Source organism: Eucyclogobius newberryi, unplaced genomic scaffold (genome assembly GCF_026437365.1).
Source record: "Eucyclogobius newberryi isolate DKJ021-1_F unplaced genomic scaffold, fEucNew1.0.hap1 SCAF_1, whole genome shotgun sequence".
In the NCBI taxonomy this organism is placed as follows: Eukaryota; Metazoa; Chordata; class Actinopteri; order Gobiiformes; family Gobiidae; genus Eucyclogobius; species Eucyclogobius newberryi.
In genome coordinates, this window is record NW_027315723.1 from 24,939,359 (window position 1) to 24,963,144 (window position 23,786).

At 45.0% G+C, this 23,786-nt stretch overlaps 1 protein-coding gene across 1 annotated transcript in view; it reads right to left on the reverse strand.

Moving 5' to 3' along the window:
• Positions 1-3,737: 3,737 nt before the first annotated feature.
• Positions 3,738-23,786, reverse strand: part of stum (stum, mechanosensory transduction mediator homolog) — a 28,765-nt gene continuing 8,716 nt past the window's right edge. The window contains exons 2-3 of the mRNA XM_072450174.1: positions 10,632-10,864; positions 3,738-3,794 (exon numbers count right to left, since the gene is read on the reverse strand). Of these exons, the coding sequence (XP_072306275.1) occupies positions 3,738-3,794; positions 10,632-10,864 (290 nt within the window). The remainder of the gene's footprint in view (positions 3,795-10,631; positions 10,865-23,786) is intronic.

The window sequence follows — 23,786 nt, forward strand, 5'->3', positions numbered from 1 at the left end:
TTCAAACGTGTTGTGCAGTAGAAAGGACTTTTGCTCTCAGAAGAAGTGAAGTAAAAGTAAATAGTATCTACTGTAAAATGTAAAGAACACATACATAAACATTTTACTTTAACACAATACGTTTACTTTTGTACTGAGACTGGGACAAATATGCAGCCAATGCTCTAAAAACTAGGGTTAGGGTTATTTGATATTTTTGTAATTCAACTCTGTGGCCGACAGATGGCACTGCGTTCAACTTCAAATACACGACTCCATGTTATTTGAATAGACAATCGTCGTTTATGGTAGAGTTGGCTCTGGACTGGTGGGTAAATAAAATAGCAACACTATTTAATGGAGCATCGACTGAATGTTTGAAAGTGTCCGAACAGCAGCACTTTTCATTTAGTGCCCATAACTCTTTATCCTGTGGGTTCTACTTTTAAAATTCAAGATAAAGAAGCTATGGTTGCAAAATGAGCTCACCATTAAAGATGTGATGGGATGTGTTTCTATAATGTGTTTCAGTGATGAAAAATATCTGGGCGATATCACTAAAAATTGATCAATACTTTTAATTAATATCTCAAAACGATATTCAATCGAGCAGAAGTTTGTGAAAACATGTTACTTGAGGTTTAATTAACATAGTCATGTGAAATGTCTGTAAATGTATCACAAATGTGCTGAAATATCTCATAAATATACCCTCATTTAAAATTGTACAACACAACTTTCTTTTTGCATTTTATATGATATATTTCGATTTATTAAAGGGCGAAAAGTCCTAAATATTCCATGGAAAGCCTTCTAGACTTGGTAATAGATTAAATCACCGGGTGCGTTCGAGAAAATAATCCAAAATACAGGTCATGGACACAAAGTTAACAAATAACACAGAATTTAAAAGAGAATTTGAGAAGAACAAAAATATATAAAATGATAATTATATAAATAAAAGTACATACAATTTACATAGCACAACACATAGAGGTGGACAATATTGATTTAAATGGATATGACTGTATCTATACATCCAAACATCTATACATCTATACATCTATATATATCTATATATATATATATATATATATCTATTAGGGGGGATCTTGATGTCAATTCGAAAGATATGCGCTAAAATTATGTCTTCAAACTGAACAGTTGAGGTTTCATTTTTTGACAAATGCTGAATGTCCACGAGACCAGTCACAATCGTGCAGCGGAGAGATCTGTCCGTACCCTCATTTGAAAGTTTACAACATCATTTAGCATATTCAGTATTTACATTTGGCACGTTCCCAACACGATCCACATCATTTTGACATTATTGCCGCACTGAACTCCCTGAACTGTGGGACTAAGTCATGTGTGCGGCTTAAACTGTGGCCTAAGCTTGTTCCGCCTCTGCCTTTCATCAGGATGTGTTTGGACAGAGATGAAAACAGCAGCGTTAGTTTACATGTGGAGCCCACGGCCACAGAACACTCAGGACGCCTTATTTGGAGACTTTGAGCAGTTTGCCCGGTTTAATACTAACAATAACACCATTCTGTCTTGCTTTTTCCCTGTTATTCTTCATCACATTCATTGCACCAAAAGACAACGTTAATGAGCCTATTTTTATCATTACCATGGAGACGCATTCAGTCGCTCTACATTTGCGACTCTTCAGACAGTATAAATGTGTGACGGCTGCTCTGCAAACTGTTTTCTAGTTTTTACGTGTGTTTTTTTGCTCTGTTTTCCACACTCCTTGTTCCTACTTTTACCATTGACGTCACCGCTCCGTACGAATGCGTTGTGACCGATCATTTTGAATTAAGTTGTGAGTTTTTTTGCTCCACTTTCTACCCAAGTTGTACAGTGTTAACAGAGTGGCTCCTCTCTCATTGTAGCAGTGATATTGAAATACGTGGTCGTTGTGTGCAAGTAACGAATGGACAAAAACTACTCAAACTGAAGTTTTTAATCTCAATTTTGTTCCCTTGTTTGTTTCCTACAGCCAATCAACACCAGAAATAAACATGCACAAATGACACTTTTGTAAACATCATCTGGAACAAAAATTGAAATCACCATCAAATGCAAAAAAAAGGTTTAAATAGTTAATTTAAAAAAATAAAAACCTCCTTTAAGGCCTGAAATATTGTACTGTTACACAAATCCTAAGCTTTCTTTAACACAAACGCTGTACAACAAACGTAGCCTGATGCTTAACAGAAACATGAACATTAAAAAAGATCATTGTAAACGAATAAAAGTATAAAAACAAACTGTATAGGCACGACCACGCAAGGGTAGCACAGAGATTGCAGTCCAAAAGTAACACATTATGACAATCTAATCTGATTCCCATTAAGGCTTTGACGCTTCAGATTGGTCTAATATAAGACTGAGGACGCGCTTACGCTCACACGCGACATCTAACTCCTAAACCCACCAGCTTTTTGAATGCAAATTGTGTCTTTTGGATGAAAACTCTCGGTATTCCCTCTAATAATACCTTTACAACATGCACACACTGTAACTAGAGCCCCCTCCGTATCGCTCACTGTCAAACACCCACACAGGAATATATATATACACTGTATATATACACGCAATGTACAACTGAGAATGTACTTTTTCTACTCATTTCAGTGTCAATCAACTCTCTGGACTGCAATGCTTTGTTTGGTTTTTTGGCATCTTCATGGTAAAAGCTTCCAACACTTTGAGAGCTGCTGATTAGACCTCAAATGTAAAAATAAATAAATATATATATGACACAAGCTAATGAGCAAGAGGGTGAATCATTCTCATCAAATCTTTGCCACCGACATGGTTTTAAGTGTCGCTAATTAAGTGTCAGAGATCACGACATGTTTCAAAGGAATACATGTTTTTGGACTGATTGTGAAAAGGATGATCTGCGAATCAGCCTTTTACAGAGCTGGGCGACGGGATAACGAGATTTAAAATCATATCCCTCATGTTGATCGATCACGCTTTTCAGCTTTGCATCGTTAAAATCAAATAAATTTCGGCGTCGATTTCCTGAACATAACAATACAGACGCTTAATCGTTGCCGTTTAACACAATTTAACGTCAAAGTCTGAACTCTGCTCCAAATCCCACGTGTTCTTTTACTGACAGAGGACTTCCTGCTTGATTAAAAACACCAAACAATATCACAGACAATTCTAAATGACTGAATCGGGACTTCTCAATTAAGCCTACGTTTTAATAATAGAAAATATATAGAAAACAGTGTATTTTACTGTTCACCAAACCGTTTTTGTACTTGTATATTTAGGACAATACTAGTAACTTCACCTGTTGCATTAATACCAATCTGGCAACAATATTTTGTAAGAAAAAACACATCCAGCCCTTATTCACACGTGTATTACATAATCCTAAAGGGGGTTCGTCAATTAGACATCAAATCTGACCTAAACAATCAAATAGAGCGGCAGTTTGCATTTGATCAGCTGCCGAGTCTCATTTATTGGCAACAGAAACTCCTCTTCTCATAACGTTGTATTTACACATCGTCCAAACTGTTTAATTACCGTGTCATCCTCAATCCACTCAAAAATAACAATGAAAATTACAATACGTGACAGAGTAAGATTGATAATCCACGGTTTACATTTGGCCGCTGAACTTTTTGAAACGCGGTCCTGTCCGTCGCTCGGCCACTGCCCGGCGTGGTCTTGGCTGTGGTTGAAGAGACGGACCGCCGCGAGCCGCCACGAAAGGTCAAAAGAGGTCAAAGTGTCCCCGGCATCTTCTCAGACGTCTTGAGGAACGCCTTGGTCCCTACAACCTGCCGAACGGGGTGAAAAAACAAGGAGAATGTGAGGTTCCGGCGTGAGAGAACGTAGTAAATTGAATTACCTTGCTTTTACAGCTGCTGTTATGAGGTTTTCAAAAGTGTGACAAGCAATTGCCATTTAACATTTTGGTCCGGGCGATTGACAATAATTGCTTTCTGGCGTTTCATGTAACGGCGGGAAATGACAGGTGCTATAATTAAAGCTGGGGCGATAACTTCCAAACAAAAGCAGACATGAGCGGGCAACCTTTTCACTTGGCTTAAGAAGTGTATCATCATATTCAACATTTACTTCAACCATAAACACTACTCGCCACAAACAAAAGGGGTTGCCATTTAAGGGTTCGGCTTTTTTGTTCATTATTTACTGCGAGCTAAGACAACACAACGTCCTAAATGAGTTGGTGGTAATTGATAATTATTTGACACACAATATTTTCACTAGAGACTAACTAAAAAAGGAAATATTACAGGGACAGAAAAACCATTACAGAGTCCTATAGACTAGAGCGAAACACTGCTTCTACTCTGACAATGTTCCAATGTAAGCTAAAAACAGTTTTCTTTGCCCTCTTCTCTTTCATGTCTTAAACTGTTTAGTGATTTCTGTCATTTCTTTGTGATTTTAACGCATTTTTCCTGCTTTGAATTGCCTTGTGTATGAAATGTGCTCTACAAATAAACTTGCCGGGCCTAATTTGAGGTGAGAGAAGTTTGATTTAGCTGAAAATGACAGATGACCGATGACACACTCTATTTCCCATGAGTCACGGAAATAATGTGATTGCACGGTTCTGTTTGAGTTTGGCTCAAGGGGCTGCTGATGAGGCGGTGATCAGAGGAAAAGTGTGTTTTCTGTGTGTTTTCTATTCTTTCTTAGTTGAATCACATGTAAACAGAATTGCTAATGCTAAACCGTAGGCTAAAGAAAGTTATACCAATGTCTCTAACATGTTAGATAACAGAATATTGTCAGATTTAACCTGTAACAAATGTTTACACCATTTATGTGGTGACGGATTCACGTTTCGCGGTGATACTCTTTGTTGTAACGCGGTTTATCTCACATGTGAAGTGGGAGTCCCTCGACCGTCTCAGAGTTCATGAGGGTGAATTACCAGTTCAAGTGGTGTTTCAGTGTTGCCAGGGCCGAGTTCAGGATGTGCACTCTCTGGTATTACTTACTCTTTGATCAGTTCCTTCAAAGCCATCTGCACATTCACAGTGTTTCCCATCGATAGAGCGGACCAAACCCTTCATAGTCAACATTTTGCTTCATGGTCTAACAAGGTGGGAAGTACTGTACACTGGTATTAACACCATTTAGCTTGTTGTATTTTCATAAATATATACAGAAGTAACTTTAAACACTGCTGTTTGCTTCTCTGCTCATACACTTCTTTGTTCTTCAGCTTCATTTCTCAATCCAGCATCTGAAACCTAAATCCTCCATGTTGCGTTGGCATCGTGACGTTCCTCTATCGATGGTCAAACATGTCCACCATCTTCTGCACCTCCTCCTGCCGCTCTTTCTGCTTCTTCTTGGCCTTTCATTTTTCCTCCAGCTGTTTCTTGGGCTGGACCAGTTCTGCCTCTAGCTTTTCCATCTCCCACTGTGGCTCCTGGTTTGGAGTCTTTGTGTTTCTTGAACATGTTTGTATCTTTGCAAAAATTTTCAGTTTTGTCTAAGGTTTGAGTTAAATATGAGCACGAGACATACAGAGGTTATAGAGGAATATATGTGTGTACTTTGTATCTGTTTGTAAGCTGAATACTAGAAGACTGGTAACGTATTAGACAGTGGGGTTGAAAGAACACAAAGAATATACCGTATTTTCCGGAGTATAAGTCGCACCAGCCAAAAAATGCATAATATAGAAGAAAAAAACATATATAAGTTGCACTGGAGTGTGAAATGTGGTTGCAGGTGTGAAAATAGCAAGTAATATCACATATATAAGTCACTCCTGAGTATAAGTATAAATATAAGTAAGTCACACCCCAGCCAAAACTAAGAGAAGGTGCGACTTATAGTCCGGAAAATACGGTATATATTCAGATAACTAGAATAACCAGAGTGTGTTTACACCCCAAGAGAAATCTGATCATCAAATGCACTTTTAGATTTACTGTTGGATTTAGAAGACAAAGTGTAAGGACTTTTTCTCCAACACAGTCTCTTTCTTTTTTTGTCTTTGTCACATTTCTTTTCCCTTATTCGCATCATTGTCCTTGTTAAAGCCTGCGCACAAGTGTGAACAATCAGAAGGAAATCAGATTACTCACATCAGACGTGACGGTTCACGGGACATTTCAATAACCTGATAACTCCAGAAAGCAGATCATGATCAGACTTTTGTTGTGCATGTGAATTATACCCACTGTCGTTTGTTGCTTTTAACAATGATTATGACACTGAAATACCGTCTTTATTTAGCAAGAGGGTCGTCACGTGTATTTTAAACTATATTTAAACGTTTGAAATAAAAGTTACCACACAAACCATACATTAAACCGACCTGTAACAACCCTCTCTGTGGCACGGTTGATACGGATGAGGTCCACTGCTCCAGATTTTCCAATTCCCGTCCAACAAAAGCTCTGCCTGAGCCTCGCGGCCTCGACACTCCCACAGAACCTGTGGTGGCTTTCTATTGTCGACTGATTGAAGCTCGTTGCAGAAAATAAGAGTAGCCGCTGTGACTGGCGGCCGTCCAAAGAAGCGGGTACTTTGCCTCGCCGTAATCCCCGGTTATAGACGTAAAGCAACAGCTGGTTATTGCAGCTCAGGGACGACTTGGGCCAATTGGAAGGACCATCATAATGTTATTAGCCACAGCTGCTCCCAGACTGTGTGTCCATGACAACCAGCGCTCTGTGGACAATCAGTAAACCTAAAAGGACAAGTGACAAGTGAAGTTGTTTTGTGAGTTAGTAGCGGATAATCTTGTCACTTTTGTAATGCTTTTTCTGTTTTGTCCTCTTATTGTGAAGGCGGGAGGCAGGGAAGATGACGACTTTGCTGTGATGGATAAATGAGGCGAATTGTCCCCAAAACAGCGTCCCATGTGCGGTCCAAGAAAGAACCAGCGACAGGTTATACGTGTTTGGAAAGAAACCTGGTTTGTTTAATGGAGTGAAGTCGACGGAGCAGCAACAACACTGGAATATGTTGTGTTATTGTCATTCTGGCCGAGTCCAAGTATTGTCCCAGTAATTTCCCTTGTGGACAATTAGGCCTGTCACGATAGCAATTTTCAAAGTGTGATTTATAGCATCAGAAAAATATCACGCTAGATTATTCCTTTGAAGCCATTTCACGACCTCGACAACAATGATGCAAAAGCCACATAATCCCAGTAGACCAGGTGAATCAATAGCAGAATGAAACACGGTGGTATCTATAATCAGTCATAGAAGTTACTTACAAAATAACAAAATGTAACAAAAAGAAAGTGTACCAACGATAAATATTGAGCACCAAAAATGATTGTTCCAGCTCCTGTTGTATTGAACGATCAGTTGATATACTGTAGTAATTGTCGTGACAGGCCTAAGATCAATCAATCAATCAATCAATCAATCAACATTTATTTGTAGAGCACCATTCAAACAAAATGTAACCCAAAGTGCTTCACAACCAAAAAACAGATAAAAAACTTATTAGAAAATAACTCGCAATACACAAAGTAAAAGCATAAATAGTCACGAAAAAATGTATTTGAAAAAGTAAATGCAGATAAAATGCCCTCGGTCATATGCAACTAACTAAGAAGAATAGTATTTAGCCTTGACTTGGACATTGTCGGAGTAGAGGCCTGTCTAAAGACCTCAGGAAGGAAAACACAGATTTTAGCTGCAAAATGTTGAAACGCAGATTCCCCAATTTGCTTCCAAGCAGGAGCGTTGGATTTCAGGGCTGTTGAAGGTCCAAATCCTGTACATTTTACATATAGAAATACAAAATGTAGAGCAAGGCCAAAAACCCTTGTACTACATCTGCTCGCAAGTATCACAACACGCCGAATCCATATGATATTTAAGTCACATTGTAGCACTTACCGTCAGAAACTGTTCCACGGCGCGGCGCAAACAGACATGGAAAGAGAGAAAAAGAGAACACAATCAATGACAAAAGCTCTACATTTACAAAAGTGACATAAACCTGGTTCAAATATCACGTTGCATCTACGGCAAATTGTCAAGTAACAAAGGTTTGATTTGTGTAACGCCCGGATGCATTACATGATCAAGTAAACACACACACGGAAACACAAGCCTGGCAAGCCCGATCGATACTTTTACAGACGTGAGTGGCTTTTTACTAAAAAACCTGCAGCGCGAAACAAAGCGAGACGGGGGGGCAGGAATGGAGTGGGAGGAATGAAATGTTTGAAAGAGCGAAAGAGAGGATATCAAATGGGAACAATCATTAGATGGAGAACAAGGCGGGAGGAGGATGTCGGGGGGGAGATAGTGCTGCCATCATTAGACACAGAACAAGTTGGAGGTGGCAGCGAGTGCATTTGATCAGAGGCAACTCCGACTAATGTGAGAGCGAGATGGGGCGTAATGAAACTGTGAACGTAAACTTACTGCAGATGTTCTACTTTCACTGAACAAATGTGAGCTACTTTTCTCATTTGTCGTCCGTACTGTGGAAAAAAACGACTAATTACACCGATTATGTAGGCAAGGGGTAACAGCGGTTAATTTAAATACCATATTTTAATACTATATAAATATAACGATAAGTCACACCTTTTTTCATAGTTTTGGCCGGGGTGCGACTTGTACTTATATTTACGACTTATCTGTGATATTATTTGTTATTTTCACACTTGCAACCGCATTTCATACTCCACGGCAACTTATATCTGTTTTTTTTCTTCTCCATTATTTATTTTTTGGCTGGTGCAACTTATAGTCCGGAAAATACGATATTCACCAACTAATTTAGTGATCGAAGAATCGTTTTTAGCCCATACATGGGTGCCAGAACATGCCATGTGCTGAGATTATATGTTTTATGACTCAAACTGAGTCATAATCGCCCGAAGATGAGTAAATTGAGTGAATTTGATCAAAAACACTCTTCAGTCCATAAACGTGCTCCGCCGGGACCCTCACATGACTTGACTTCAGCTTCAACTGGGTCAAATTCAGTAAAAATAGGACTTTTGCATTCTAAACAACAGCCCTTAGTTGCAGCCCTACACCACCAATCGAAAAGGTCAGAGGTTTGATTCTTGGGCAGAAGTGCAGTGGAGTGAATAAATAATGACTTTGATAAGTGTAGGCCATTATTATGTTATTATTACAACGAATCTGATTCATTAAAATAGTTGTGGGAGGGTGTAAAGCAAAGCTAAGTGGTGCCTCTATACTTCGGGGGAACAACGTTTCCTAGATGAAGATACGTTTGGTTATGTGGAGCTGGACCACGCCTCACGCTCTCCTCGTTCCCACCAATATTAACTCTACACCTTCTCATTCACTCACCTCTTTTCTACTTCTCACTCCTTCTACCTTTCAGCACCCAAAACCGTCACTTTGTCCTTCGCAGGTGAAATGTGACCTTGCTGCCACCTTCATAACCGTCATCATTAGCATTAAGTAGACTATCTGCGTCAACACGTGGCCTCCTCCTCACACTGTACTTACTGTCAATGCGGTGCTTCATTCGAACTTATTTATACACCACAAGACTTTGCATAATTTGAGCTTCAGCCGCTCGAGAAGCTAAACCTCGGTGCATGCAGCTGAAGCGTCCCTACCCTATCAGAGCATAAATATTCAGTAAATAGGACTGGAGATTGGGGTTGCAACAGTTGAATCAGCCACGTGCCCGCAGGCCTGTAAAAAAAAAAAAAAAAAAAAGAAAGCCGAGAGATGTGAACAAAAACACCCCGGGGGGTCGTTTGCGCTCCCTCCCACACGCACTCACGCAAAGAGAGGCGGCGATCGCACTCGGCCAGCGAACTCAGAGACTGTCCGGCAGCGCGTCCATTTGGCCAAGGACCGGGTGCCAATTTCCAAAAGAGATGCTAATAAATGACTCCTCTGTCGCCGCTCGACCTCCGCTTGCATTTGTACTTTCCCCTCGATGCAATTCATTCAATCTTGACGCTGGAGGTTGTAATCATTATCATCCCAGTCATTTGCCGGTGGCGATATCATTTGTGACATAACACGTCCCAGATCCACAAAGAGGAGGCAAAATACTCATTTGCTCCTATGAAGCTGGGGTTATGAATTATTAATGTACCTCCAGGTGTTAAAGCAAAAATATCAAGAGCTGGTCTTATCATGGAGTTATGAGGTGTGTTTGTCAGATTGTGTAGAGAACGTCGGTGCCTCCACTGAGAATGATCTTCACCACCAAAACATTAGTCCTACAATGTCGACTTTGGAATAATATATTTCACAATTTATATTTTGCGGTTTCAATTAGTAAGTAAGTTAAACAAAGAAAGAGTAAGTTAGAGCTGCAACTAACGATGATTTAAGTCTGTTGTACTTTTGAAATACATTGTAAACCAAATAAACGTTGAAATACGGTGACTGAAGACTTCCTGATAAAGAACATTTACAAAAAAAGTGTATTATTGATGATTGTTTATTCTTTTTTTTGACGTTTCGATTCAATAAAGCCTCTGCCTTTGTTATAAAAGCATGTGTTTCACAGTCATGATTAGTCGGTCTAATAAGTGCAACCCCAGAGTAAGAACACTGATCTACTACTTTAATATTCGCTCCAAGTCGCCTCCATCTCTTCTATAATGACTGGCGGACATTACTTTTCGCATCCGTTGTTATATATATTGCGATCTTGGTGTAAATGGAGACGCCGGGACACTGTGGCGAGCGATACTGACTTGCCAAAATGACCATGTCCATCCCCCAGAAGATGCTCATGATCCATCCGACCATGATGACAGCGGTGAGGATCTGGATGAGCGCCGCCGCCACGTTCAGCCAGAACACGCAGCACTTCCCCCGCTCCGAGATGAGATCACTGCGCGCGCCACACAGCACCGTGAACGCCGAGATGAACGTACCTGCCACACAAACAGCACAAGTGGGTCATTAGAGAAGTGGTATTGGAGATTCCGCAGGCACTTGAGTGGGCCACCGCTGTAGTCAACCGTCTCAAACCTTTACAACTCGTCGTGTTCCAGAGCCAGAAAAAAACATTTACATTTAAGAATGGAAGAGACAAGACTGACAATTCCGTTCATTTAATATGGCACGATGCACATTAATCATCACGTGTTTGTCCAGTGTGTAAACGTGCCACAGTTTGAGCCAGGATAGTTTTCATTGTAGTGTCGCTGCCATGGTGATGACTGTGTCTGTTTCCCTCATTACCTGGAACTCCAATGATTTGGTTTTGGCTACATTTGTTTGACAAGATTGTTTAAATACCTGCATGTGCTTATCTGTGGAAACCAGAGACGTTTCACTGGGGAGGGTCAAGGGGGGCTCCAGGGGGGGCTCCAGGGGGGGCCAACGTCTTGTTTGGATTGGATGAAAATCAGCCTTTTGGCTACAATCTGGTTGTTTATATGTATGTTGCATCACGTCCATTAGCATGCACTGTCCCAATCAAAAATATATGGTAAATATTATGATGATTAAATACCCCAATGTACTACCAGAAATGTGCCTCCAGGCCAGTCCTCAGAAACGCCCCTGTCAAAACTCCAGGGGTATATTTACATAAATGTAAATGTATATGAACACTTCCTAAACGCAGTCATTTCCCCCCTGATTTAATCATACTCTGCACAACATAAACTCAACTGTACGTTTGTGTACATGTTAAGCATATTTTTATTTTTATTCTTATTTTTTTTTATCTTATAGCTTCTCGTTATTTTTATCCCATAGTAGACCCAAATTGTTTCTCTTTTGACTCATTCGTTGTTCATTGTTTTATGTTGTTCCTATGTTTGTGAATTCTGTTCATTAGCAATGGCAATAAACCTTTTCTGATTCTGAAGTGACGCAGTATCAAATAATTTTATTGGTATTCGAATTTGATCAAGAGTAAGAGAAATGATTCACATTTTTACATGAAATGAAAACTCTTAGTCTCTGTAGACAACTGTTCTTTCACGCGTCTAGTCCACAGTCATAACAAAAGATCAAGAACATTGTATTAAAAGTGCTACAAAGGATTATACGTCTCTCTCTTGGCATTAGTGACTCAGCTTAAGTGGAGGCATTTTCTGCCACAGTCAAGCAAACACTTCGAAAAACACTCTGAGATGGAGAATGAGTTATGGCTCTGAAGGTCCCTGTCTGACTCTCCTTCCTCATCCTGACATATATCATGTTTATCTCATTACATTACATGTTTCTATGACAACGTGTCCGAAGGAAGGGCTAATGCTGCGGTCATGTGATCCACTCAGACTTGGAAAAACACACGGTGGTGCACATTGAAAAGCTGAACTTGTTTCCTTCATAAACATGATAAAAATAGCAATCTAACGAGTCTGTGGAGAAGGCTGAAGAATATATCCAAGTGTTTGTGTTCTTGCTCTGTCAAAAAAGAGGTTGTAGGTTTGAATTTCATTTTAGTCTTGATGTTGAATTAGTTTGATTCTGTTCTAGTCCGGGTTTAGTCTAGTCCGGGTTCAGTCTAGTCCGGGTTCAGTCTAGTCCGGGTTTAGTGCAGTCCAGGTTCAGTCTAGTCCGGGTTTAGTCTAGTCCGGGTTCAGTCTAGTCCGGGTTCAGTCTAGTCCGGGTTTAGTGCAGTCCAGGTTCAGTCTAGTCCGGGTTTAGTCTAGTCCGGGTTCAGTCTAGTCCGGGTTCAGTCTAGTCCGGGTTTAGTGCAGTCCAGGTTCAGTCTAGTCCGGGTTTAGTCTAGTCCGGGTTCAGTCTAGTCCGGGTTCAGTCTAGTCCGGGTTTAGTGCAGTCCAGGTTCAGTCTAGTCCGGGTTTAGTCTAGTCCGGGTTCAGTCTAGTCCGGGTTCAGTCTAGTCCGGGTTCAGTCTAGTCCGGGTTTAGTGCAGTCCGGGTTTAGTCTAGTCCGGGTTCAGTCTAGTCTGGGTTTCGTCCTGGTTAGAGCTGGGCAATATATTGAAATTTAGATCGAGTTTATTGTTTCATAAAAAATACACACACAAAGAGCAGATTTAAAATGAAGAAGGGATTAATTAGGGAATATTTCTGCATTTTTTATATGAATTACATAATAGATACATACACATTTATTAGATACTTAAAGCTCAAATAATACTTTAAATACACATTTCTGTTGGACTGACATAATATTGTCTGAATATCATTATCAGGATCCATCCATCCATCTTCTGCCGCTTTATCCGGGGCCGGGTCGCGGGGGCAGCAGTCTGAGCAGGGACTCCCAGACTTCCTTCTCCCCAGACACTTCCTCTAACTCCTCCGGGGGGATCCCGAGGCGTTCCCAGGCCAGCCGAGAGACATAGTCTCTCCAGCGTGTCCTGGGTCTTCCCCGGGGCCTCTTCCCGGTGGGACATGCCTGAAACACCTCCCGAGGGAGGCGCCCAGGAGGCATCCGGAACAGATGCCCGAGCCACCTCAGCTGGCTCCTCTCAACGTGGAGGAGCAGCGGCTCTACTCCGAGCTCCCCCCGTGTGGCCGAGCTCCTCACCTTATCTCTAAGGGAGCGCCCAGCCACACGGCGGAGGAAACTCATTTCGACCGCTTGTATCCGCGATCTTGTTCTTTCGGTCACTACCCAAAGCTCATGACCATAGGTGAGGGTAGGAACGTAGACCGACCGGTAAATAGAGAGCTTTGCCTTTCGGCTCAGCTCCCTCTTTACCACAACAGTCCGATGCAGCGACTGCATCACTGCAGCCGCTGCACCGATCCGCCTGTCGATCTCACGCTCCATCCTTCCCTCACTCGTGAACAAGACCCCGAGATACTTGAACTCCTCCACTTGGGGCAAGGACACCCCACCCACCTGGAGAGGGCAAGCCACCTTTTTCCGGTCGAGAACCATGGCCTCGGATTTGGAGGTGCTGATTCTCATCCCAGCCGCTTCACACTCGGCTGCAAACCGTCCCAGTGCATGTTGCAGGTCCGGGTTTGATGGAGCCATCAGGACAACATCGTCTGCAAACAGCAGAGATGAGATCCTGTGGTCCCCAAACCGGACCCCCTCCAACCCCTGACTGCGCCTAGAAATTCTGTCCATAAAAATTATGAACAGAACCGGTGACAAAGGGCAGCCCTGGCGGAGTCCAACATGCACTGGGAACAGGTCTGACTTACTGCCGGCAATGCGAACACAGCTCCTGCTCCGGTCATACAGGGACCGGACAGCCCTGAGCAAAGGGCCCCGGACCCCGTACTCCCGGAGCACCCCCCAAAGGACACCCCGAGGGACACGGTCGAAAGCCTTCTCCAGATCCACAAAGCACATGTGGACTGGTTGGGCAAACTCCCATGAACCCTCGAGCACCCGATGGAGGGTATAGAGCTGGTCCAGTGTTCCACGACCGGGACGAAAACCACTCTGCTCCTCCTGAATCCGAGGTTCGACTATCGGTCGGATTCTCCTCTCCAGTACCTTGGAATAGACCTTACCCGGGAGGCTGAGGAGTGTGATCCCTCTGTAGTTGGAACACACCCTCCGGTCCCCCTTCTTAAATAGAGGGACCACCACCCCGGTCTGCCAGTCCAGAGGCACGGTCCCCGAACGCCACGCGATGTTGCAGAGACGTGTCAACCAAGACAGTCCTACAACATCCAGATACTTTAGGTACTCAGGGCGGATCTCATCCACCCCCGGAGCCCTGCCACCGAGGAGTTTGCGAACAACCTCAGTGACTTCAGCTTGGGTGATGGATGAGCCAGCCTCCGAGTCCCCGGTCTCTACTTCCTCTTCGGAAGACGTGACTGAGGGATTAAGGAGATCCTCAAAGTATTCCTTCCACCGTCCGACGACATCCCCAGTCGAGGTCAGCAGGCCTCCACCCGCACCGTAAACGGTGTTTGTGAGACACTGCTTCCCCTTCCTGAGGCGCCGGACGGTTTGCCAGAATTTCTTTGGTGCCGACCGATAGTCCTCCTCCATGGCCTCCCCGAACTCCTCCCAGGCCCGGGTTTTTGCCTCTGCGACAGCACGAGCCGCGGCTCGCTTGGCCTGCCGATACCCGTCGATGACCTCCGGAGACCTACAAGCCAGAGTGGCCTGATAGGCCTCCTTCTTCAGTCTGACGGCATCCCTTACTTCCGGTGTCCACCACCGGGTTCGGGGGTTGCCGCCACGACAGGCACCGGAGACCTTGCGACCACAGCTCCGAGCAGCCGCATCAACAATGGAGGCGGAGAACATGGTCCACTCGGACTCAATGTCCCCAGCCTCCCCCGGGACATGGGAGAAGCTCTCCCGGAGGTGCGAGTTGAATACCCTACTGACAGAGGGCTCCACTAGACGTTCCCAACAGACCCTCACAATGCGCTTGGGTCTGCCAAGTCTGTCCGGCTTCCTCCTCCGCCAGCGGATCCAACTCACCACCAGGTGGTGATCGGTTGACAACTCTGCCCCTCTCTTCACCCGAGTGTCCAAGACACGCGGCCGGAGGTCTGATGACACGACAACAAAGTCGATCATTGACCTCCGGCCTAGGGTGTCCTGGTGCCACGTGCACTGATGGACACCCTTGTGCTTGAACATGGTGTTCGTTATGGACAATCCGTGGCTAGCACAGAAGTCCAATAACTGAACACCGCTCGGGTTCAGATCGGGGAAGCCGTTCTTCCCGATCACCCCTCTCCAGGTGTCATTGCCCACGTGGGCGTTGAAGTCCCCCAGTAGAACAACGGAGTCCCCGGTCGGTGCACTGTCCAGTACCCCTCCCAAGGACTCCAAGAAGGCCGGGTACTCTGCACTGCTGTTCGGCCCGTAGGCCGCCACAACAGTGAGAGACCTGTCCCCCACCCGAAGGCGGAGGGACGCGACCCTCTCGTTCACCGGGGTAAACTCCAACACGTGGCGGCTGAGCTGAGGGGCTATCAGCAAGCCCACACCAGCCCGCCGCCTCTCCCCGCGGGCAACACCAGAGAAGTGGAGCGTCCAGCCCCTCTCGAGGAGATGGGTTCCAGAGCCCAAACTGTGCGTGGAGGTGAGGCCGACTATATCTAGTCGGTATCGCTCAACCTCCCGCACAAGCTCAGGCTCTTTCCCCCCCAGCGAGGTGACATTCCATGTCCCCAGAGTTAGTCTCTGTGTCTGGAGATCTGGTCGCCGAGGCCCCTGCCATCGACTGCCGCCCAGATCTCTCTGCACCGGCCCCTTATGGATCCTCCTGCGGGTGGTGGGCCCACGGGAGGGCGGCCCCACGTCGCTCTTTCGGGCTGTGCCCGGCCGGGCCCCGTGGGGTAAGACCCGGCCACCAGGCGCTCGCCATGGAGCACCCATCCCAGGCCTGGCTCCAGGATGGGGCCCCGGTGACGCCGATCCGGGCGACGTGAACTGCCTTGATTGTGTCGTCGTCATAAGAGGCTTCTGAACCGATCTTTGTCTGACCCGTCACCTAGGACCTGTTTGCCTTGGGAGACCCTACCAGGGGCATGAAGCCCCCGACAACATAGCTCCCGGGATCATTCGGGCACTCAAACCCCTCCACCACGTTAAGGTGTCGGTTCAAGGAGGATTATCAGGATATTTTAGCCAATCTGGCACACCACTAGTTCTAGGTACCATTTAGTTCCAATTTTAAGGTCTCCCTAAGTGAATGTCCTTTCTGTTAAAGTGAGTTTGTTTGTTGATGTCTCGCTTGTAGCATATTTTACTCAACGTTCTAATAAACAACAAGAGGAAATTTAGGTAATGCAGGAAATTACTGTACACATATTTAATGTTCCAAACTAGTGGGTGCAGTCTCAAGTGGGAGAGACTTTTAGATTTGACCCTGGGAGCTCTCTGTCTCTGTTCACATAATACTAGTCTTTCTTTCACTGGAAGCCAAAGGAGAGAATAGAAGATGGAGGGGTCATGTTTGTATCTCATTTTGTGTTAGAATTTAAGTTCCCTGATTGCTTTTAGAGAGAAAAGTCTTTAAATACAACAAAGCTGGAAAAATGACCTCTTATATCAGAGGGATGGAAACCAGAGAGTGCCCTGAAAGCAGCAATCATTTTGGGACTTTTAGCTTTTAGCATAACAAGCTGTCACTGCGGCGACAGAACGGCCTTATCATCAGTCGGTCCAAACTTCTGTGGAAAGCATCACTTCTGTAGATATCTGACGTTGTGCCGTGAACTCCTTAAATGGACTTGCGTGAATAATATCCCACACAGCACTCAATCCTTTATTCAGGCCAAAAGAAGCTCATTCCAGTTGATAAATGATCCAGCTTCTCTGTTTTTGCTGTTTCATGATGGTTCAACGATGCAGAAGCAGACAGAAAGCTAACGTGACATGAGAAATCCCCAGTGGGTGTAGTGTGCCTCACGGCCTTGAGCAGGAGGGAGCAGGAGGGAGAAGGTGGGAGCAGGTGGGAGCAGGTGCAGGTGGGAGCAGGAGGGAGCAGGAGGGAGAAGGTGGGAGCAGGTGGGAGCAGGTGGGAGCAGGTGCAGGTGGGAGCAAGAGGGAGCAGGAGGGAGAAGGTGGGAGCAGGTGGGAGCAGGTGGGAGCAGGTGCAGGTGGGAGCAGGAGGGAGCAGGAGGGAGAAGGTGGGAGCAGGTGGGAGCAGGTGGGAGCAGGTGCAGGTGGGAGCAGGAGGGAGCAGGAGGGAGAAGGTGGGAGTAGGTGGGAGCAGGTGGGAGCAGGTGCAGGTGGGAGCAGGAGGGAGCAGGAGGGAGAAGGTGGGAGCAGGTGGGAGCAGGTGCAGGTGGGAGCAGGAGGGAGCAGGAGGGAGAAGGTGGGAGCAGGTGGGAGCAGGTGGGAGCAGGTGCAGGTGGGAGCAAGAGGGAGCAGGAGGGAGAAGGTGGGAGCAGGTGGGAGCAGGTGCAGGTGGGAGCAGGTGGGAGCAGGTGCAGGTGGGAGCAGGAAGGAGCAGGAGGGAGAAGGTGGGAGCAGGTGCAGGTGGGAGCAGGTGGGAGCAGGTGCAGGTGGGAGCAGGAGGGAGCAGGAGGGAGCAGGAGGGAGAAGGTGGGAGCAGGAGGGAGCAGGTGCAGGTGGGAGCAGGAGGGAGCAGGAGGGAGCAGGAGGGAGAAGGTGGGAGCAGGTGGGAGCAGGTGCAGGTGGGAGCAGGAGGGAGCAGGTGCAGGAGGGAGCAGGTGCAGGAGGGAGCAGGAGGGAGAAGGTGGGAGCAGGAGGGAGCAGGTGGGAGCAGGTGCAGGTGGGAGCAGGAGGGAGCAGGAGGGAGCAGGTGGGAGCAGGTGCAGGTGGGAGCAGGAGGGAGCAGGAGGGAGCAGGTGGGAGCAGGTGCAGGTGGGAGCAGGAGGGAGCAGGAGGGAGCAGGTGGGAGCAGGTGCAGGTGGGAGCAGGAGGGAGCAGGAGGGAGCAGGTGGGAGCAGGTGGGAGCAGGTGGGGAGGGCTCATGAGGAACGGGCTACAAACTGTTTTAAGACTGCATTTCCTGACTTGGATAGATTATATTTCATTCATTTCCCAATATGTTTGCATGGCTCTGTGTGTATTTTAGACTAACTGCAGGAATCCTGCCAACATGAAAGTCCCTCTCAGACTAACTGAAGCACAATGTTTATGTTCTCATGATCTGCTCTGGCCTTATCTGGAGCCAGAGTCCCAGCGCAGGAACTGACAGCGACTTCAGGAGCACTTCTCTGGTGGAGGGTCAACTACCCTCTTGTTTCACTGTATGGTATTAAACGTGTTTCCGGCAACACCTTCAGGCAAAGTTATAAGTCAGATCTGTGGAGACGCGAGCCTGCTCACAGTAAGAATGCATGTTATACAGGGATTTTAGGAGTAATAAGATGGATAAGTCTAAAACCATACGATGGAACAAAGTATTACAGGAGACATATTATACCTTTTCCCCCTGGTACTTGGTTCTGAACTATAAGTGGATTGTTCAACCACAATATTGATTTTAAACGGCTTTGTTACAGAAACAGAAAAGTTTTCATAATGATATTTCATCAAAACGAGCATCATCTACATGTTTTGTGTACGTGGCATTTCAGAACCAAACATGTATCACTCAAAGGGTTATTTTTTTTAAATAATTACAATTAAATACAGGGACGTGGGCGGGCATAGGTGGTAGGTGAAAAATACATTTTTAGAAAGAAGAAAACACATTTGTGCCAGGTAAAGTGCTCGTTGAAGTTGATTTAGCATAACATGTCCCATTTAACATCTCCATGGAAACGAGCAGGTAGCTGACCCTCCACTAAAAAAGTGACATTGTGTAGACTTCAGACTTTTTTAAACCATCTTTCATCAGCAGAGAGCAGCAGGAAGGCTGGAGCACGCTGTTTGTTCGATGATGGGAATGAAGTGATCAGGTTGAGGAGGCCACGCCCACCAGCAGATGCCCTGGCGACGAGCGGAGCATTCCACCTCCACACATGAGCTGCGATTGACAGGAGGACGGGGGCTCAGAAGGGACACACTTCATCTGAGCAGAACTTTAACACAATCTGCTGCAGACAGGTTTTTGTGTCATATTTTCTAAAGAGGTTGTGATTTGACTGACTTCACAGTTTGATCTGATGTAGGATTCAGAAAACATGAATCACATGCATTTTTGTAGAGGTCTAAACTACAGGGTTATTTTGACACTGGTACAGACTGACATTTATTGTGTGTCTGTGACTAATAACATTTTGATAGAAATAGGCATGAAGAAGAAAGCACCAGGGACGATTTGTAGATATTTCTTCAAAAATAATAAAACAGGAATAGTACATAAGTGGGATGTAGTTAGAAGGATATACAGAGGATATTGTCTGAAGTCTGACTCACAGCCAGAGAGTAGGCAGTAAACACTCATTTATGTGGTAGCCTTTTAAAAAAGGTAAATATTACCGTGCTTGCTTTGTTACCGGAACTCAAATCAGACTCTTAAAGAAAATAGAGAGCAAAGTGTGACGTTAAAATGTCTAAATCTGTCATGGACTACAGTAGAAAGCCTTGTGTAACCAAACGAAAGTACCACCAAGTTACAGGTCAGGAAAGGATTGAGGAGGCACATGAGCAAAATCGAGGAAAGTACCAGCCCCTTCTTCCCTCTTTGAAGATGCTGCATGTCTGTGGAAGTCGCTGGAGGGGTTTCAGGGCATTCTTTGTGGAAGAGGCGCTCGAGGCTCGTGAGATGCCGATCGCGAACATCACAACTCAGAAACAGCGTCAAGATGGCAAGTGGAGAAGATCTGAAGCACCGAGGAGGTGGTTCCAGGGCGCTGGGTCCCCCGTCAAATCCCCCGGAGATGTCGTGGGCTAATTAACCAAACACTGGTGAAAGGGGGAGCCCACCTGAAGATCAATGTCTCAAAGATCCAAACTCCGCTCTTCTACTCCACGAAGATGCGTGTGATTTGTTCTGCCGGGTTACACCGTTTTATAGAAACGTAATTAGATACATGAGAAACAGAAACAAAGCAATGACATCTCCCTGGAGACTAGCAGGTAGTGAAAAAGATCAGAAAAGTTCATCCTCATGTTTCCATAGCATTCACTTCCAATAATAATCTGATTTAGAGTGTTACAAGGTTTGAAATATCTGCTTGAATTGATGTTTTTTACCCAGTTCCTTATCGATTACATTGCACTTTCACATGAAATAAAGGTGTAAATGGTAAATTCACAAACGTCAGACCCAATAACTTCTTGTACACAGCCTTTTAGCAATATTAAACTTAACTGCCCCTGTCTGTATTGATTATTGTAAGGCTACAAAACGTTGGGGCGACAGTGGCTCATACAGATGTGACTCTCTAACATCTATAAAGTTCTGTACAATAACCTGCAGTTTAAAAGGAGCGATATCTGTCCGTTCTAAATCAGCTTCACATTTCCGATCCTGTTGTTTTGCCAAAGCTCTTCATTTAGCGGCTCAGGAGATACCAGCTGCCGCAAACTGGGCCCATTCCCAACCACAACATGAATCCCTTGAGTGAACATTTGATTGATTCTACACACGGGCAATTGAAAACAACGGCAGTGACACGCTTTTGTCCCAGCAGTTAAAGTCACTTAAGTAGCTGGCAATTTTCATCAACAAAGGGACCGAGTATGTCAGTTTAATCAAATTAATAAAACCTCTACATGAGCTGGGGCATTGTTGAGGGGATGAGAGGGCTGTGAGAACTGTCTGCGAGTGCAAAGCTCTGAAGTTGCGAGTTCCACGTGGGAGACAAAAGTGTGCGATGTGATGGTGGGGCTTGATATTACCCAGACTAATGACTATAATTACACAGAGAACTTGAGCAAGCACCCACTGCCAGTGTAGGAGGCTAATGATGGAGTGTGAAGGAAAGAGAAAGCACCAGAAGAAGGAGGAAATGGTAAAAAAAGGAGGTGAGAAAATTGGAGGGACAGCATCGCAAGTGAGGTGAGACTGTGGGGGACGGCTTTACTCTTGTTCCCAGCACAGGAAACCAGTCCAGCTCTTTGTCATTTAGAAAAGTAGAGCGACTTAGATGACATCGCAGTGGGCTGACCCATTTGAACAATAATGAAAATATCTGTGTTTTTAGGGGATTGTCCCGATGATGATGCTCAGATGGTGTTTTTGTGATCAGAAATGTGCAGAAACATCCTTAAATGACTGTTGCTGAGGGTCAAGTATTGCATTTAACGTGAATGGTCTGTAAAGTAAACCACAAAAGTGCAGAAACATCATTGTTTGTTAGTTTTTAAGACAGAATAGTTTGTTTTTACTTTGCTCGGGACTTTGTTAAAGGTGGTATGGACGATTTTTTTCAGCAAATTTGTTATCATATTTCCTCGTGGCGTGGATAAATCATTAGTCCTGCCACGTATCAATCATAAAACGCACCTACCGCTCACCTGCAGCCGCGTGCGGTTCGTCCCCACATTTCCGCGTGCCTAAGCGCATGGATCTATCATAATATAGTTCCCTCAGAGTACGGGGCAAAATGAAGACGGAGAAAGACAGTTCGAGCTGACGCAGAAGTGGACAGAAATCTACGGGAGACGAGCGATGCGATGCGCTCCGTTGCGCTAATAAACAAAACGCACGTGTGTGTTGTATCAGTCCGCACGGGGGAGTGCGCATGCGCACTTCCGCCTGCGTTCTCAAATCGCCGAAAAATCGTCCATTGCGCCTTTAAGATCTATATATCATCTATATATATATATTTGTAAAAATATATATATTTTTATCTTAAGAGGAACAAACAATTTCATTAATGGATGCAGACATATCCTTTGATACCCTTAAAAATAATAAAATAAAACAATACACTGCATATTTTTTGTATTCAATCTACACTTTTTTGTACGTTTAACAGCTTGTATTATAGACAATATACTCAATGTTCTAATTGTGCATTTCTCCCTATCAAATATCACAATATTGTCAATTTTCTGATGATCACAGTATTCTACACTCTGTATTATTGAATGGAGATGCAAAATGTTTTACTGACAATCCTCTTTTTTTGCTGTACGTTTAAACAGATTTAGTGATATATAATGAACCTGGTCCCGTGTATAATTCCTCAATTCAACATTTGGAGAGTTTTCTTTTGGATATTTTATCGGAAAACAAAACAAAATAGTGGATGCTTAAACAGTTTCTAAAATACATTGTTTCATTTCCAGGGATACGGATTTTTGTATTGTCATTACCGATGTCCGACACCAATATTTACATTTTATAATTCGGCCCACAATCCAGCCTAAGTTGAAGTAACGATCACAAATTAACTTATAACTTTAGTGAAAATAATAACAACGCATTTCTCTGTGATAGAAAATCATTTGTTGCATGAAAAAGGACAAATCTGCTCCACCCAGGTCAAACTGGCAATGACACGCACCCATTCTAGAACCGCCATACATCTAGTGTCTCCTCCGCCGTTCACATTTCACACAAAGCCATTTCACCCTGGAGAGACAAAGAGACCACGAGAATGGACTGTTTAGCAAGCTTTATTTGCGAGTTATTTGGCGCTCAGACCCCGGCGGAAGACGTTGCAATCATGGGCACTCCATGATCTATTTGTATTAGATGTCTCCCCCCGGAGCCTGGAGACTGGTGGTGGTAGATGTGAAGAGAAGGTAGAGGATGAGGGGAATGTAGAGGAGGAGCTGGGGAGGTGGTGGGTCGCAGTACAGTTTGAGCGGCCGAGCCATCTGCCTGAGGGCTTAAATGCCACCGCCTGGTGCTGATTGGAGCAGGGAGGAGTCACTGGGAGCGTTGATTGGGGATGAGGAGCAGGTGCGAGGGCCATGGTGCAGACGCCCCCTGACCTTTCACCCTACTTCTTGGCTAGGAAAAACTGCATAACCTCTTTGGGATAAGCGCAGAAACCTGGGAGAGTCCATGGTGAAGTGAGGGATCTGACTCTCTCAGACGGACAGGCGGGCGCCCGCTTGAGTGCGATGATGGCGCTGGGGAGAGGGGTCCTTCCATGGTGGCCTTGATGTAGGAAGGAGTTAGGTCTTCCAGGCTGAATTTACGCAGGCTTCATTTCTTCCTCCAGACCCTCCAGCCATTACGATAAAAGTCCACCTGCTCCTGACACCAGCCTCCGCCTCCAGAGGACGAGCACGTCACCTCTGAACTGATGCATCTCTAGTGTCGTACACGAGGAGACATGGACGTGCCCTCACCTCAGCCTCACACACACACACGCGCACGCGCACACTCGCACACGCGCACACACGCACACACGCACACACGCACGCACACACACACACACACACACACACACACACGCTCTATTGAATCACCACTGTGCATTAGCAGCCCTGCGTGTCGGGTAAACAGATGCATGCGCGTTTACAATAAGGATTTAGTCACTGGCAGCTCTTTAATGAGGTTCAACAGCTCACAAATAGATTCCCTCTCAGCCTTCATTACCGCCGCCGTGGTCT